This window comes from Haemorhous mexicanus, chromosome 6 (genome assembly GCF_027477595.1).
Source record: "Haemorhous mexicanus isolate bHaeMex1 chromosome 6, bHaeMex1.pri, whole genome shotgun sequence".
NCBI lineage: Eukaryota > Metazoa > Chordata > Aves > Passeriformes > Fringillidae > Haemorhous > Haemorhous mexicanus.
The window spans coordinates 48368040-48383284 of NC_082346.1; the positions used below are offsets into that span (position 1 = coordinate 48368040).

Sequence of the window (15245 nt, forward strand, 5' to 3'; positions counted from 1 at the left end):
TTCTCACTTTAGTGCATTCAAGCTCCTCTTTTTAATGCATTCAGGAAAGGTTCCTTCTCCCTTTCAGAGCAATATATAAGCATTCCCCAACATTCCTCAACCCATGCACTGTACAAGACCAATATTAGATTATTATATTAAATACTAATGGCAGCCAATGAAAAAAAATAAAACCTGTCCATGTTGTGTTTGCATGGAATGAGACTAGAGACATGGACAAGACCCTCCAATTTGTGTGAGGCTTGAAGCACCAGGGGATCCTGAAGGAGAATAGTCAATAATAAATTACTTGATAATAAAAGAAATTAAGATTCTTTTCCATCTTTCCTTGGTTTGTGCTGAGCATTAGCAGGCATTGATTAATACAGACAAGCTGCAGACAAGGATACAGTATTAAAGATGATGTTTCCTTAGCAACAATATTGGATGAAAATCCAAGAATATATTCATGTGACTACTCCTGAGCTTCATAAAACTAGGGCACCAGTAAAAATGCACAAAAGAATACTGCAGTAAAATAACAGCATCTCAGACATCTATTAATTAAGAGCTAATTTCAAGTGTGAAATTGTTTCTATGCTTAAATAAAGCAAAATATTTTCATGGTATGTTTACAGACATTTTACACAAACTCAAGAATATTTTCTTATTTGCTGCAATTTATCCACATTTTCCAGAAAGAATAACAGGGGAAGCTACAAACCATTTCTGTCATACTATTTAAGATCTTAAAGCAGAAAGAGCTGCAATCAGCAAACATCTCTCATCCAAGTTTAAACAGATCAAGTCAGAGCACACTTATTTTCCATAGACAGAACAAAGCAGTGCTCATCATGGAGCACCACTACCAGCCTTCCATGTAGTTACTGCCCCAGAGCCAATAATGTCAAATAGAGCTTTCTGAAGCTTCCTTAAATTGCACAAGCATCCAACTTCAAAGTAAGAGAGGCTGAAGTGGAGACAGGGACAGTGAACTCAAACTGTATGTTGGTCATTCCCAGCTGCAGTTTATCTCACTACAATCCATATTTTCTTCTTTTGGATCTGAATGGTTTTAGATTAACAAGAAACATTTATAAACACCCAGAGACTCCTAAAGATTGCTTTGGGCTTCTATTTGTTCCTGAATTCCAAGGAGGGGGCAAAAATAAAAAGCCAGATTTACTTCAAAGAGAAGGAAAAAGTCAGAGAGTGACTAAAGCAACATTGAGGCAAAGTTCCCAAATCATCAAATGTGAGAACTGATTAAAATATTCTGTGAACTATATGCTCCTATATGAAGATGTCCATTTTTGTCTTCCATTGTCATATCCTCCACTGCTGAGAAAGGGATTGGCTTCAGCTTTCTGGTAAGTCACCATCTCTAGAAAACTGATTGACGATAAAGATACTCCCCTTCTTTTCATCTGGCTTAATGTAAGGACTGGTGGGAAGAAGGCAGTGGCAGAGCTGCTACTGAAAAAAGCTGAGATAAGCACAACATTCATTCTGTGCTTCAACTGGCTGTACTTCCTTACCAACCAAAGAAGCTTTACAGCAGAAATATCTTGCCAGCCCTGGACACTGCAGATATTCTCAAGAACTCCTGAAGAAATCTGGTGTATCAGGCCTACAGGTGTTCTGCAGGTGTTTGACAGAGGTGTTTTCCTACAGAAAAAAGTCAAGGATATCTCTAACACTCATCACAAATTGACCATCTAACTTCTTCTGGGTGCATCTAACTTGGCACCAGAAAAGTGAAAGGAACCAGGATACCACTTAAAATTGGGACAACATCTGAACTCTTGTTTAGAAAAAAACTATAAATATGCTATAGAGGCCACAAAAGTATTTACACCAAAGACCATCTCCTAAAACAAACAAAACCCCCACAGGTACCAGAACCAGAAATAAAACAGGAAAGAAGCACAGGAAATCTAGAGACTATTAAAGGGACTCAGAAGTCAACGTGTAGTTGGTAGGCAATGAAAGATGTCACCCATGTAGGCTCACAAACCTAATTACTGAAAACCAATAAAAAGGAGAAGATGGATAAAGAGCATTCATGTGTAACACTTTCAAGAAAATACAAATCTTCTGCTTGAAAGTTGCTCAAGAATACTGATCCATTGACTAATCCTAATGAGGAATGTAACATAATGTAATACTCATAAACAGATGTAACCTGCAAAAGACAAAATCATGATTATTTATAAATTATCACTGAATAATTTTTTAAAGACTATTTATTTTTGTGGTATTAATTTATATGGCAGAAGAAACAGCAATTGAAAAAACAGCAAGCAAAAGAGGAACCTGTAACTAAAAAACACAAATATCATCTAACATGCAACCTTGATCTAAAAATAGAACCCAAACAAAACATTTACCAGTCCTTCAAATATTTCTTTTATTTCCCCAAGTAGTCCAGAGGGCTTTTTCACTTAAAATGTCACACACACCACAAAAAATGTTCAGGCAATTTCCAAATGCTGTCAGATGCCTTGTCTTGATCTAAGCTAAAGCATCATTCACCTTGCTTGCTCTTGTAGAGGGATTATAAGCAGGCAACAGGGATTAGCATAGTTCTAAAAGTCAGGAGAAGGTTTATACTGCTGTCAGCTAACCAAAACATAGAATTAATCCACTCATTCTGCATGCAAGCTGTCTTGATAAAATGGAGTCATCTCACCACCACAACTAAAATGCATAGTTTCTTTAAAGTGAATTTTACATTTAAATACATTTTGGGGTTTTTTCCCCCAGTGGCATGTATATATAATATTTGCATGCATCTTTATCACAGTCTGACAATTACAGGAGCTTTGCTCTTGAAATAAGTTACCCTATGGTTCAGAAAATTGAATGGTCACTGTTATTTTTAAAATATCCAACTAGATTTAGTCACAAGAAATGTACCACATAAATAGAAAGAATCAAAGTAGTAAAACACTCTTTTAGAACATTGTCATAAAAATATGTCATATCTACAAATTTCATTCTCAGTTGGGGTAAAGTAAAAAATACATTAAGTAATCAGGAGTGAAATGTATGAACATTGTGAGAACACAATGACTTTAATGTAACTATGAGCAATTTCTAAATGTAATTTTCAGCTTGGAAACATTTTCTTTATTATTAGGTCTGGTCCTTTGCCTCAGTTTAGTTTCTTTTCTTTCACTTGAATTTTTCCCCTGAATCAAGCATTTTATTTACATTTAATTTCATGCCAAATATCTTACCAATGTACTTCATATGAAGCCAAAGAAAGTTTAAGGTGTAATAGTTTCTACAGTCAACACTGTAAAAGGCAAATGGAATATTTCCCTAAATGTAACCTGTCACCAAGGTGGCTAAACCATCAGTGGAAGCACTACTGCAGGTACTCTAGAGCTGATCATTTTGTTCACACCGACATTATTCTCTTCAGTTATGCCACTCACTCTCTGGACACATTTCTTCCAATTCTTAAATTCAAATCCCAAAAAAGGGAAAAGGGACCCCAAATATTCATGGGGTCCCAAATATTCATGGGATCCCAAATATTCATGGGGACCCCAAATATTCATGGGGTCATCTTATCAAAGATGACCCCATGAATATTTGAGCAATTACAAGCTGGATGCTGCTGTTGGACTAGAAGATTCAGTTTTGGGATGGGTTTTGGGGTGTTTTTTGGAACTTTTGGGGTTTTTTGCTTAAGTGACATGTTCTTTTAAAGCAAAGTAATCAAACTGACCTTTGCATACAGTTATGAGTCTTGATCCATCCTGTCTGCAGCCCAAAGCAATAGGCACTACAAAGGAATTCCTCTGAAAAAGCTTGGAAGATCAAGCAGTGAAATGAAATTAGAAACCTCTGAAAAATGGTTGGAAGGATTGTTCACTGTATTTTCTGAAGTAATATCTGAATACCCAGGGCTTTCATAGAAAAATAACCATCAGGCACCACCTTACAGAACTTATTCAAAAGAAAAGGAGTCCAGCAGGAAGCCTCTCAACAGTAATGAGGATTCCCAGTTAAAGGAAAGTCTTTTGCAACTAGGCTGTGGACAGCTTTTCTGAAGAAAAGCTATAGTATTTCTTTGGAGATTTAATGATGCAGATGTCCTCTAGCAGCTAGGTAAAATAACAAGGAACACTGCTTTTCTAACTGAAGTGGTCTCACAAAGACATCTTGCTTTAAATGCAGAGTAGCAGTGATGTTATCAGATGGTGCACACACTGGAATCCTTTGTGGATTCTATCTTTTGCAATACAAAAGATAGGCATCATAAACCTGACTTAAAAATTCAATCCTAGCTTTTGCTCCCAAGAGTTAAGGCAATCTTGGCTGATTCTGACCTTTTTTGTGCAAACCAAGCACTGCATTTTCAAAGCACTGCATTTACCTATTACTATGGTAATAGCTACCAGCTATTACTATTACTATGTAATAGCTAACAGCAGTGCAAATAATGATACTGGGTATTGCTTGCAGAAGTGGAAGTCTTTTGTAGCCAGTGGAGTAATCAGAGCAATCTGTGCTCTAATGAAGGTGATTTGTATGTATCTATAACATTCTGTAAAGTGCTTCACTGTTACACCAGGGGAAATTCATACCACACCAGAATCTCATTGGGCAAAATATCTTCAGTACATGTATTTTGAAGAGAACATTCAACACCATCTAGGTCAAACATTCAAGCAAATTATTGGGATGGTTATGGGAGCTTTTACACTCTGCTACCTAAGTTCAAGGAAAATTACAGCTTTATTTTTCTTTTCAAGGTATTTCAAGTGCCCAGTAGCTTTGCTTACCATGTAAATGTAGCAAAACCAATAGTTCATGTCAAGTAAAAAAAATATTGTGAATAAACCAATTTCCTTGATCATAATATAACAGCATTATAATTTAGGTGTATCTTAACAAATCTAAATTTTAATGTGAGCATATGCCTAATCTTTATCAGTACGGATTAGACACCTTTGCCACTTTTATGAATAACAAATTACTTTTGCTTTAAAGTCTTTAATGCTAAACAAGTGTTGCCTTAAATCACAAATACAACTATCTAAGTCGTGTAATAATATTTTGAAAAACTAGGTAAACTAGATCTTGAAATAAAAAAAACCCTTGATATATTATAAAAGGTATGACTAAATTCTATGGATTTTTTAGCTTAATGTCAGTGTCAGTTTAAACTTCAAAAACCCCAAAATGTAGATGGCATAAAACTAGAAACATCTTTCTGCAATTATTTCAAGTTCTGTTTCAACCACACATCTTTTTTAAAAAGCCTACAATTTTTGCGTTATTAATTACAGTAAAGTCTAAACCAATTTTTTTGATATGTCATACAGAACATGTACACTACGGTTTGCAATCTAAAAAATTAGAGAGGGATAAAAAAATCCAGAGTTCAAAATTATTGAAACATGCTAAGTTACTGCCCTAAAAGATTAGGGCAGACCTCAACATTTCTGCAGAAATACTCCAAAATTTTTAGGAATCAAACATTATTAAGCTTTTGGGTACATTTCCTGTTCTTCTCAGACATTGTCCTAGAGCCTCATGTTGTTGCAATAGTTCTGAGAAAAAGACCCAACCACCAAATCAAGAGAAGCATTTTCTACAGCACCAAGACATTTTCCCATCTGAGTATTGACCTGACCTGACCTTGCCTGTGAGTGCTGACAGAATCAGATCAGAAGGTGATGTGACTGCTGGCTATGAAAAGCACAATGCATGAAAGCAAGCTCCTAAGCCTAGCTCCTTGCTGGGTTGATCTACTTTAATCAACTTCTAGTATGTTTTAAATGTTCAAATCTGGTTGGATATTTTTGGTATTTCTATTTGTGTAGTTTTAATTAGGAAAAGTAAAGTTTTCAATGGTACGCAGGTGTATTAAACAAGAGGCTTATTCTAGTCTCACTTCGAACTGAATCCAGGAATGTTTTTATTCTGTATTCCTAAAATATTTTCATTTTATCAAACCAAATCCAAGAAAAATATTTTTTTAAAGATGATGTACAAAACTGTAGGTAAAAAAAAATAAATTAATGAAGTTTCAACACTAAATCCCTCAAAAAACATCTTTCAGACAGTATAACATGTTCCAGACCATGTCTAGAACTACTGAGAAAACTTGGTTTTCCTGAGGGAGAAGGCACATAATTGTCTTTCATCTCTCCCCCTGATCTGTTTAAGATATGCACCCAAATCTTCCCTTCAGACTTGTAAACATTTGACAATTTGAGACCACTTAGCATGAAAAGCTGGAAAGAGCTTAACTGGGACTTTGCCCTCGTTAACCACAGTATAAAATGGTCAGCAGGGTAATCATCTCACCCTGTCCCAGCAATTGCTTCTGCTGTAAAAAATGCCATTTTGACTGATAGACAAAAGATACTGAAGCTAGAGGCTTATAGGAGGAGTGCTTAGTTTAATTATGGCACAATTTAGGTTTTAAGTAATGGCTTCTTTCATGGAGGGAAATAAACTGAGTATGCTCAAAAAGATCATCTGGAAATGGTAAAGTGAGTTAATTGAGTTATCTTTAGTATAAACAAATAAAACATGACACCACATAGGCCCAAAGAATAAGCTAAGGAGAATACATGATTTTTCAGCTGGAAATAGAAACTTTCTGGGGAAAAAGAGAAATCATTTCCTCAAAATATATTCCGAAAACAAAAATGCCTTAATGGCTTATTAACAAAGTACAATGGCTTGGTGATTTAACCTGCTCAAGTGATTTGGGTGCCTGTATTTGACCTCTCAGAATGGCACATCACATGACTTCAGCATTACATTGCTTTCATCCTTCGAAGCAAGAATGTGGTTTCCTCATCAAGTGCAAATGGAGAATGAACCCCAGGTGCCACATTTCAGCAGGAGCCTACCAGCACACACCCAAAGCTCATTCTTTGTTACAGAAAATACTATGAAAGGTATTTAATTTCACAGTAAACATTCTATTGCATACCAAACCCCATGATCTATAATTCATATCTAATTTTCTTAAAGAAAAAATAATCTGAAAAATTATTTCCTTAATTATATTTATATAAAATGATTTTTATTTGAATTTGCCCATGGGAAGAAAGTAATAAATAATGTTTGTAGTCAAAACACCGAAGCTTTCAAACTCAACCGCCAATTCTGGAAACTCCTACTGCTCAGCATGGGTCTACAGGATTTATTTTTGGTTGGAAAGTCACTTGACTTGTCACTGAGCACCACTGAAAAGAGTTTGGATCCACCTATCTTCTTCACACTCTCGCTTCAGCTGTTTATTATATACATGGATCAGATGCACTCTGAGCCTTCTCCTGTCTGGGCCAAATGGCCCCAGCTCTCCCAGCCTCTCATCAGGAGAGCTGGCCAAGATCCTTAATCATCTTTAGTCCTTCAATGGATTCTCTTTAGCAGTTCCTCATGTCTCTTGTCCTGAGGAGCCCAGAATGGCACACAGTACTCCAGGGGCAGCCTCACCAGCACTGAGTCAAGGGGAAATACTCCTACCAAAGACCTTCCTTGGGACTTGAGAACAAAAACTGGTTTCCCAACACCATACCTAATAATCCAAGCTGTGTGCACCTTGTATGTTTCCTAAGTATTAGACAAGCTACATTTTGAGGTGTTTCTATGCATGATCCATTTCACATTTGAAGCATAACTATAAAATGGATTTTACTCCTGTTTCCCTCCAGTTATTAGAGGCTACAATAGGGGATGACTGGCCTTCTTCAATGGCTATAATTATTGAAATAGTTTGGGAGATTGCCTTTCTGCAAATGAATAAACAACAAAGTTCTTTTCTACAAAGGAAGATAGGGACTGTATAGAATTCAAGTCCATACAAAGAATTCTTCACCAGAACATGCTTAAGCTTTTTTCCTTTGTCACGTTCACAATTCAAAAGACATAAGATGTTACACATAATAATTAGAAATTTTTCCTTATGTGGTAACCTAGTATTCATTCTGTTACATTCCCTGAAATCCAAAATACACAACTAATCATTAAATTCCTAGTGAAAATTCACAGATCTGCTGCCAAACCAATTAACAGAATTTCACCTGACAAAATTCTGTAGCTGTGCTTAGTATCCATTCCTTAATATTTGTGCTTGACTGTCATCTGGAGTTAGGTCAGAAATATACACCATTTATTCCAGACAAGAACAAGACAATAAACCTGACAGCAGATACCCCAACATTCAATTGCTTCAACTGTTTGTTGAGGTTTCTTGAGAACTCTTAAGGTGTCAGACTACAGGGGGAACACAAAACATGGAAAGAAAATAACTTCCCTCTATGTTCTTGTGAAACCTGTTTGGCTCTTTTTCTGAGAAAATAGTCTCTTTTGTTCATAATTTTTTTTAATTACTAGAATCTAATGAAAAGGGATCAAAGAGAGGCAGAATGATACAATGAGATGGTAGAAATTCACAGCATCTTTACTAAAAAAAGTCCAACAGCAGGTCATCCAAAGTCATAACACTGCATAGTTAATGAAAAGGGAGGGGGAAGAAAAGATCTGCTGCCATTCAAAACTAGGATGTGACTAATCACTGCACTGCTAGAATTTCTGCTTGCAAACCACAGCTGACAGGCACACAGAGGAAGGCAGGACCTGCCTCCCAGAGAGCATTATCTAGGAGCAGTCTTAGAAAGCAGCTGACAGAGTCCAACAATTCCTTAGATGTTGATGGTTAGACTAACACTCAGAGTGTGACAACAAATAGATAAATCAGAGTTGGCAGACAGCACTAACACCAGAGAGAAGAGATGATTTTAGTGGTTTTGATTCACACTAGAAGCTAAGAAATGTTGACACTAAAATGAAATGGTTTATTTTGCCTTGGAATACAAGAACAAAATCATAGTATCTCAGGAAGGAGATTGAGTTGAAATTTGAAATATTAAAAGATGACAGTCTTAAATCAAGTGCCTGAAATGATCACAGTTTAGTGGCCTGAGGTTTGGCTGCTTATTTTTTTTCCTTGGGAAACAAAGTTCAGGTAATCCCTAGAGTTCACAGCAACAAGGAAAATTGCCTTAAGAAAAGCCATGATTTAAACAAGCAAATTAATTTGTAGGAATCAGCCAAACCCTGTCTCTGTGAGAACAGAGACAAATGTTTTGCCATTCTTTCTACCTGTCTTGCATATACCTCTGCTCTCTGTAAACATGCAATTTACCTCTCTACAGTCTTGGATACAGAGGGGTACAAAGGGGAAAACCACCAAGTTTTAACTAAGCAGAAAGTACAACCATTTATTTCTCCTCTGTCTTTGAAATACGGTATTGGCTAGTTTCTGGTACTAGAACTCCTAATGGTAAAGAATTTCAATGTTTTCTGAATAATTGTTTAAGTTATGTTTACTCTAAAAGCAGAACACTGCATGAGTCCTGGGGCAAATGATACATGATTTCTTTTCCCCAACTTAGTCCAAGACAAGGAAAAATATACAGACTTCAGACAAGAAGGGAAATTAACTTCTTTGACACAGCTTAGAGATGCTGAAAGCAGAGCCATAAATGCCATTATCAGCAGAGATTCAAGAGTTCTTATTAGCATAAAATGTGCCAGCTACTACCTAAAGCAATAAAACCTAAATGTACCACAGACATCTTAATCAAATAGTCACAGTGATTAAGTTCTAGGAAGAATATACAAAAGCACTATTATTTACCAGCTAGCTCACATAATGGATATTTAAAAAGTAGGACAGATAACAACTCTTCCTCATTTGTTTCCTTCTGTCAGAGAAACATAATTCTTCTTTCTGTGGCTGGCACAGTTGTGTGGTTGTTTTGTGTCAGCATAAAGATAATGTTGCAAAAGGAGAATTTCAAATAAGTGCTAAAGTTTGAAATCAAGAACAGACCTCATGGAAAGCAGAATATAAAATTTTCCCAAGTCTACTAAAGGTCTCTAAAAGATGCACTGGTTTAACCTTATGTTTTGGTTTTATTTTTCAATAGCATCATCAATGTCAGATGAAAAATTAATTCCCAGTAACATTCCAGTACTTTGAAGCAAAAAAAAAAAAAAAAAAGATGGTCACAGGGTTAGAAGTACAGAAAAAAAGGAAGGGGGAAAGGAAGGGGGAAAGGAAGGGGGAAAGGAAGGGGGAAAGGAAGGGGGAAAGGAAGGGGGAAAGGAAGGGGGAAAGGAAGGGGGAAAGGAAGGGGGAAAGGAAGGGGGAAAGGAAGGGGGAAAGGGAAAAGGGAAAAGGGAAAAGGGAAAAGGGAAAAGGGAAAAGGGAAAAGGGAAAAGGGAAAAGGGAAAAGGGAAAAGGGAAAGGGAAAAGGAGCAAAAAATGCATCAAAAGGAAAAATTATTCTACAAGTCACCTTGGAGCATGTCAGTGGTCTCCATGGAGCACATCAGCATAGAGAATTATTCTAGTGACATCAAAGGCTTTTGCCAGTAGAAAGCCATTTTAAAAGGTGGATAAGTTCAGGATTTCCAATCTTCTCATATAAAAAAAAAAAAATACATAAATATGCTTTAGCTAGCCCAGATAAATAAGGAGCCTCAACGTGAGCATGAGTTTTACACTATGACAAGTTAAAACTCTGAGGGGGCATCATCTGAAATCTTGATTCAGATCAGATTTAAATACAATCCCCCTTGGGTGTCTCTGAAATGGGAAGATCAGCCAGCATTAAAAATCCCATGATCCTCTAAACCAATAAAATTATGGAGAGAACAAAACCTAACCTGAATACACCAAGATACTGTTTCTTCCTCAGCTACCAGAAAGCAAACCATTCTACAGATCACAAGCTAGTTTGGTGATGCATGAAATCCTAGAGAACACACACTTGAAACCAGTAGCTGTGTAGGAATAACTTGCATTTTCATTCAGTATTAGTATTGCCTACACATACACAGCCATGGCTGGACAGGGGAACTTTTCCACAAACACAGCAGACATCCAAGTTAGGCGGCTGGCAACAGATCAAAGCCAGTCACCTGAGATTTCATGTACAAGATCTTTCTCCTTATTTACTCCTGAAAAATATGAGAAACTCAGTTAACTGCACTCCTGAAAGATGCAAATTTCTAAAGCATTTCTGCAGCTGATACTTTCCACAAGTGTTTGCACACATTCCTCGACCTCAACCATAAAAATATGCAAATGAGTAAGAAATGGGAGACAAACAAGATTGAAAACATGTAACTGTATCCTCCAGAATAGCGAGTTGATTTCTGGAAAATAATTCTCAGATGAGATTAAAAAAATCCATAAAAAGCAAAAGCTCAACAGCAAGCAAGAAAAGTTCTTTTAAAAATGGATTACAACTGAGATTGTTCAAATTAAAACAAACAAACAAACAAACAAACCAACCAACCAACCAAACCACCAAAATAGACCAAAAAGATGTTTGAAATGATCCTAATTATCCTCTTCAAGTCCAAAAGAGTTTTCAATAGATCTGAGGGTCTGAGGGACAAAACACTGAAAGAGAGCTCTCTTACTTTTAGTACACAGTTAACTGAGGCTGAGGAGTTTGGGGTGTGGACACCATGATTAAAATTAAGATTAGACACTCATACTGAAAACAAATCATGTTAAAACACCTACTCATATTAAAAAATCTTACAGTGTGTTTACAGGGTTTCATTTAACAAAAGCAGGTAAAACTTCAAAGCAGAACAAAAACTAACTGCTAGTGTTAGAATTTTCCAATGGAAAATGTCCTATGACTGTCCATTACTCCAATACTGTTTTCTACTACTAAAGAAATGGTCTCTAACTTAAGAACTGCAGTTCCTCCCTCCTGATTGATGTTTACAATTACAATGTCATCTAAAGAATGCTGGCAATATAAAAGTTCTCATAATGAAGAGTACTAATAATATCACCATGTAGTGAGCAATATTTATGCTTAGTCCTTGTAGCTATGGAGCTAGGCTCATGAAAGTTTGATTCTTTAAATACATAAGATTTTCAGACTCCAGAACTGCTTTCACAAATTAGATCCCATACTTGTAAAAAGACACTTAATCCTCCCATTGCTTTCACTAAAAAATCCCAAATATGTCAGCATGCACAGTACTTGCTGAGACTGTTAAAGCACAAAATATATCCATTCTTTTCCAATACAACAGTTGAGTTTTTCTTCAGAGAGAAAATTTAGTAACACTGATTACTATATTATATAATCCAATTTTTGCACTTGCTTTTTGGGCTTTGGGTTTTGTTGTTGTTTTTTTTGTTTGTTTGTTTTTTTAAATATTTGACCTTCCTATGTCTCCTTTAAATATTAAGAACATGTTTAGATACCCAAGTTTAGTCATAAAAAGTGTGAGAGGGCATTTAAATGGTACCACGTTGCATTTTAGAGAAATGAAGGAAGTGAAGGACTTATCAATGCAAGTCTAATTGTACTATTAGAAATAGCCACACTGCTTTTAAATCAAGCATTCCTCTTTATGCATACTAATATTTCTGTATAGCTTTTGCATTTAAGAACCATGCAAAATTCTAACTGCATACTTATCCTACTTAGAGTTATATTCTTGCATCAATACAATTCAGAGCAGAAGAAACTGCTATATTTGAATGGGCCATGTTATCGTTCAAATCAAAGTACATACACAAACCAGACACACTTTCTCTCCAGTTAGATGACTTAGAGCAGATTTTTGTTTGTTTGTTTGTTGGGTTCTGTGGGGTTTTTTTGTTTAGTACTATTCTAAACAATTCTGTCACATTTTAGCCAAGTGTAACACACTGTACCAAAACTGAGAGAGACTGAGCAAGAAACTGTTACCACATGCAAACAAAAAACTTGCCGGGTCATAGCTCAAACCATTTATTTTTTCTGCTACAAGAAGTACTACTGAAACAAACAGTGTCACTCGGAAGTCCTCCTGAAGAGATGGTATTAAATGTGTAATATTACACTGCTGTGACCTTAGAACGAGCAGGAGCCACCGCTTCCGTAGCACAATAGCAAGGTGCAGATCTGGATTTCCTGCAGCACCTGACATCACAGGTGGCTAGCAGTTCTTAAGAAAACAGTTTTTCCTGGATTTAAGTGAGAATGTTAAAATATTAAGCAATGCAAATAATAGTGATTCAAACTCCTGACTCAACACCCCTGGTACGACACTCTACCATGCTACAATGACTACACATATCTAGCACCAAGGAGAAATGTACTGTGGAAGTGACACCCTTCTTAGGAACATTCACAGCCATACTTCAAAGCTATTTAAATTCCTTCCAAAAGATTTAAACAAAGGGGAAAAGTGGCCGTCATGACCAAGTTTTCTAGTGTGTCTAAAAGCTTAAATGAAAGACATGGCATCTATTCTGCTCTCTACAGGCAATACCTGTTACTCATGAGTAACACATACAGAGGTATGCCTTGGAGCACTAAGCATCATAAAAACAAATTTTGTGCTATTAAACATACAAAAGACCTACAAAAGTATCTACTGACAGCTCTTACCCCAACAGGAAGACCAAAGGAAATCAGAATTTAAAATCCATCTGCAATGACACCTACTGTAAGGGAAAAGATTGATGACTCAGGCTCACATCTGCCCTTCATACTACTCAAATTCTCTTACTGATCTCACAACACCACTAGGCTTACAAAAGCATCCTTGGAGTGGAAAGACATATAAGAAATCATACCAGCACACTTATTTTGCAACATCAGTTTGTAATTAATTTTTTTAATGGACGCTGCACCTGGTAACATTCCCTGTCAAATGAAATACTGAGCTGTAGAAGAAGCCGCAACTTCTCAAGAAGGGCTGTTCTTTTAAGATTACCCTAAAAGTTGCGTGAGTTACAGGCAGGCCACTAATTCCCCATGTAATCGTCGCCTTTTAAACACCAGACAAAGGTCTACCTGCTCCAGATTAACCTCCTCCGCAGCCCAAGTGCTCCGGGAACACACGCGATTAATGCTTCTCCTCCCGCCGGCCCTTTGACTTTCAGGGGCGGCCGGGGACCGAGCGGCGACCCTCGGGCTGCCGCGCCGGGGACAGGCGCCCGTACGAGTTTCGGCACCGCACACCGGCGGCAGTGGGGGACACACAACACGGCTGATTAAATCCGACAGCTAAAAACCATTTCCAGGCTGTTTCTACCCACGGCGAAGCCCGGCGGGGGGGGCGGGGGGGGGGGGGGGCGGTGAGGAAGCGCTGATTGTCCTTGATGTATTTCGGTCCGACCCCCGGATCCGCACAGCACCGACAAGACGCGCATCACCGGCGCTGCCCGGGACGGCACCTGGGGCAGGCGGCGGCTGGGGGACACTCGCGCCCCGCTCCAGGGGGAAGGGAGGAGCGAGCGGGGGACGAGCCGGGCTGCGGGGCTGGGACGGCCGGAGCGGGTCGGAGCCCGCGGCGGGATGAGCGCGGCGCCAGCGGTACCTGATGATGTCGTCCTGGTGCCCCAGGTAGAATTTCTGCCGGTGCTCCCGGGGGCTGTAGACCACGCCGACCCCCGCCACGAAGTAGACGATCTCTTTGGCGGCCGTGTAGTAGAGGTTGTTGCGGCACTGATGACCCCGGTAGCCGTAGACCCACTCCAGCCGCAGGTGGCAGCTCGGCGCGCTCCGGTCAGCCATGTCCACCCGCCCCCGCCAGCCGGGTACGGCTCGCTCCCGCCGGAGACCCCGCGGGAAGGGGGCGACGGGCCGGCCGCCCCCTCCGCTCGGCTGGGTGCCCGCCGCGCTAATCCCTGCCCGCCGACATGGATGCCTGCCGCCGCCGCTCGTCCGCCGCCGCCTCACAGAGGGCGCCGCCGCCCGAGCGCGCCTCGCCGCCCCGCGCCGCCAGACATGGCTGCGCTGAGACACCGCCCGGGACGCGGAGCGAGGGCGCGGCGCCGCTCCGGCCCCCCCGCGCCCCGGATGCGCCTGCGCCGAGGGCGGCGCCGTCAGCGGCCAGGCGGGCCCGGCGGGCGGCGGGGGGCGCGGGCGGCGGGGGCGACGCGGGGACCGAGCGGAGATCGAGCGGGGACCGGCCACCAAGCGGTGGCTGCGAGCGGGCGGGAGGGAGGGCGCTTCACCACGGCGCGTTGTGCCGTGTCTCGGGGCTTTTCTATATTTACCTTTTCTTTTTTTTTTTTTCTTTTTTCCCTTCTCAAGCAAGGCTCTGTCTTCTCCCCTTTCCCCAAGCTGAGGGGGATTTTTGTTTTTACTGTCCCTTCGGGGAACGTCTCCGTCCCTTGCCTTTCCCCCGACGCACCGCCGCCGGCTCTCGGCAGCCGCTGGGGCTGGAAGTCCCAGCCCCTTCTCGGC

The 15245-nt window shown here is 39.6% G+C and overlaps 1 protein-coding gene across 2 annotated transcripts in view; it reads right to left on the reverse strand.

The window, feature by feature from the left end:
• Window positions 1–14690, reverse strand: part of EML5 (EMAP like 5) — a 91652-nt gene extending 76962 nt beyond the window's left edge. For both annotated transcript variants that reach the window (XM_059850116.1, XM_059850117.1), the window contains exon 1: window positions 14374–14690. In XM_059850116.1, the coding sequence (XP_059706099.1) occupies window positions 14374–14570 (197 nt within the window). In that variant the 5' untranslated portion in view covers window positions 14571–14690. The remainder of the gene's footprint in view (window positions 1–14373) is intronic.
• Window positions 14691–15245: the final 555 nt, after the last annotated feature.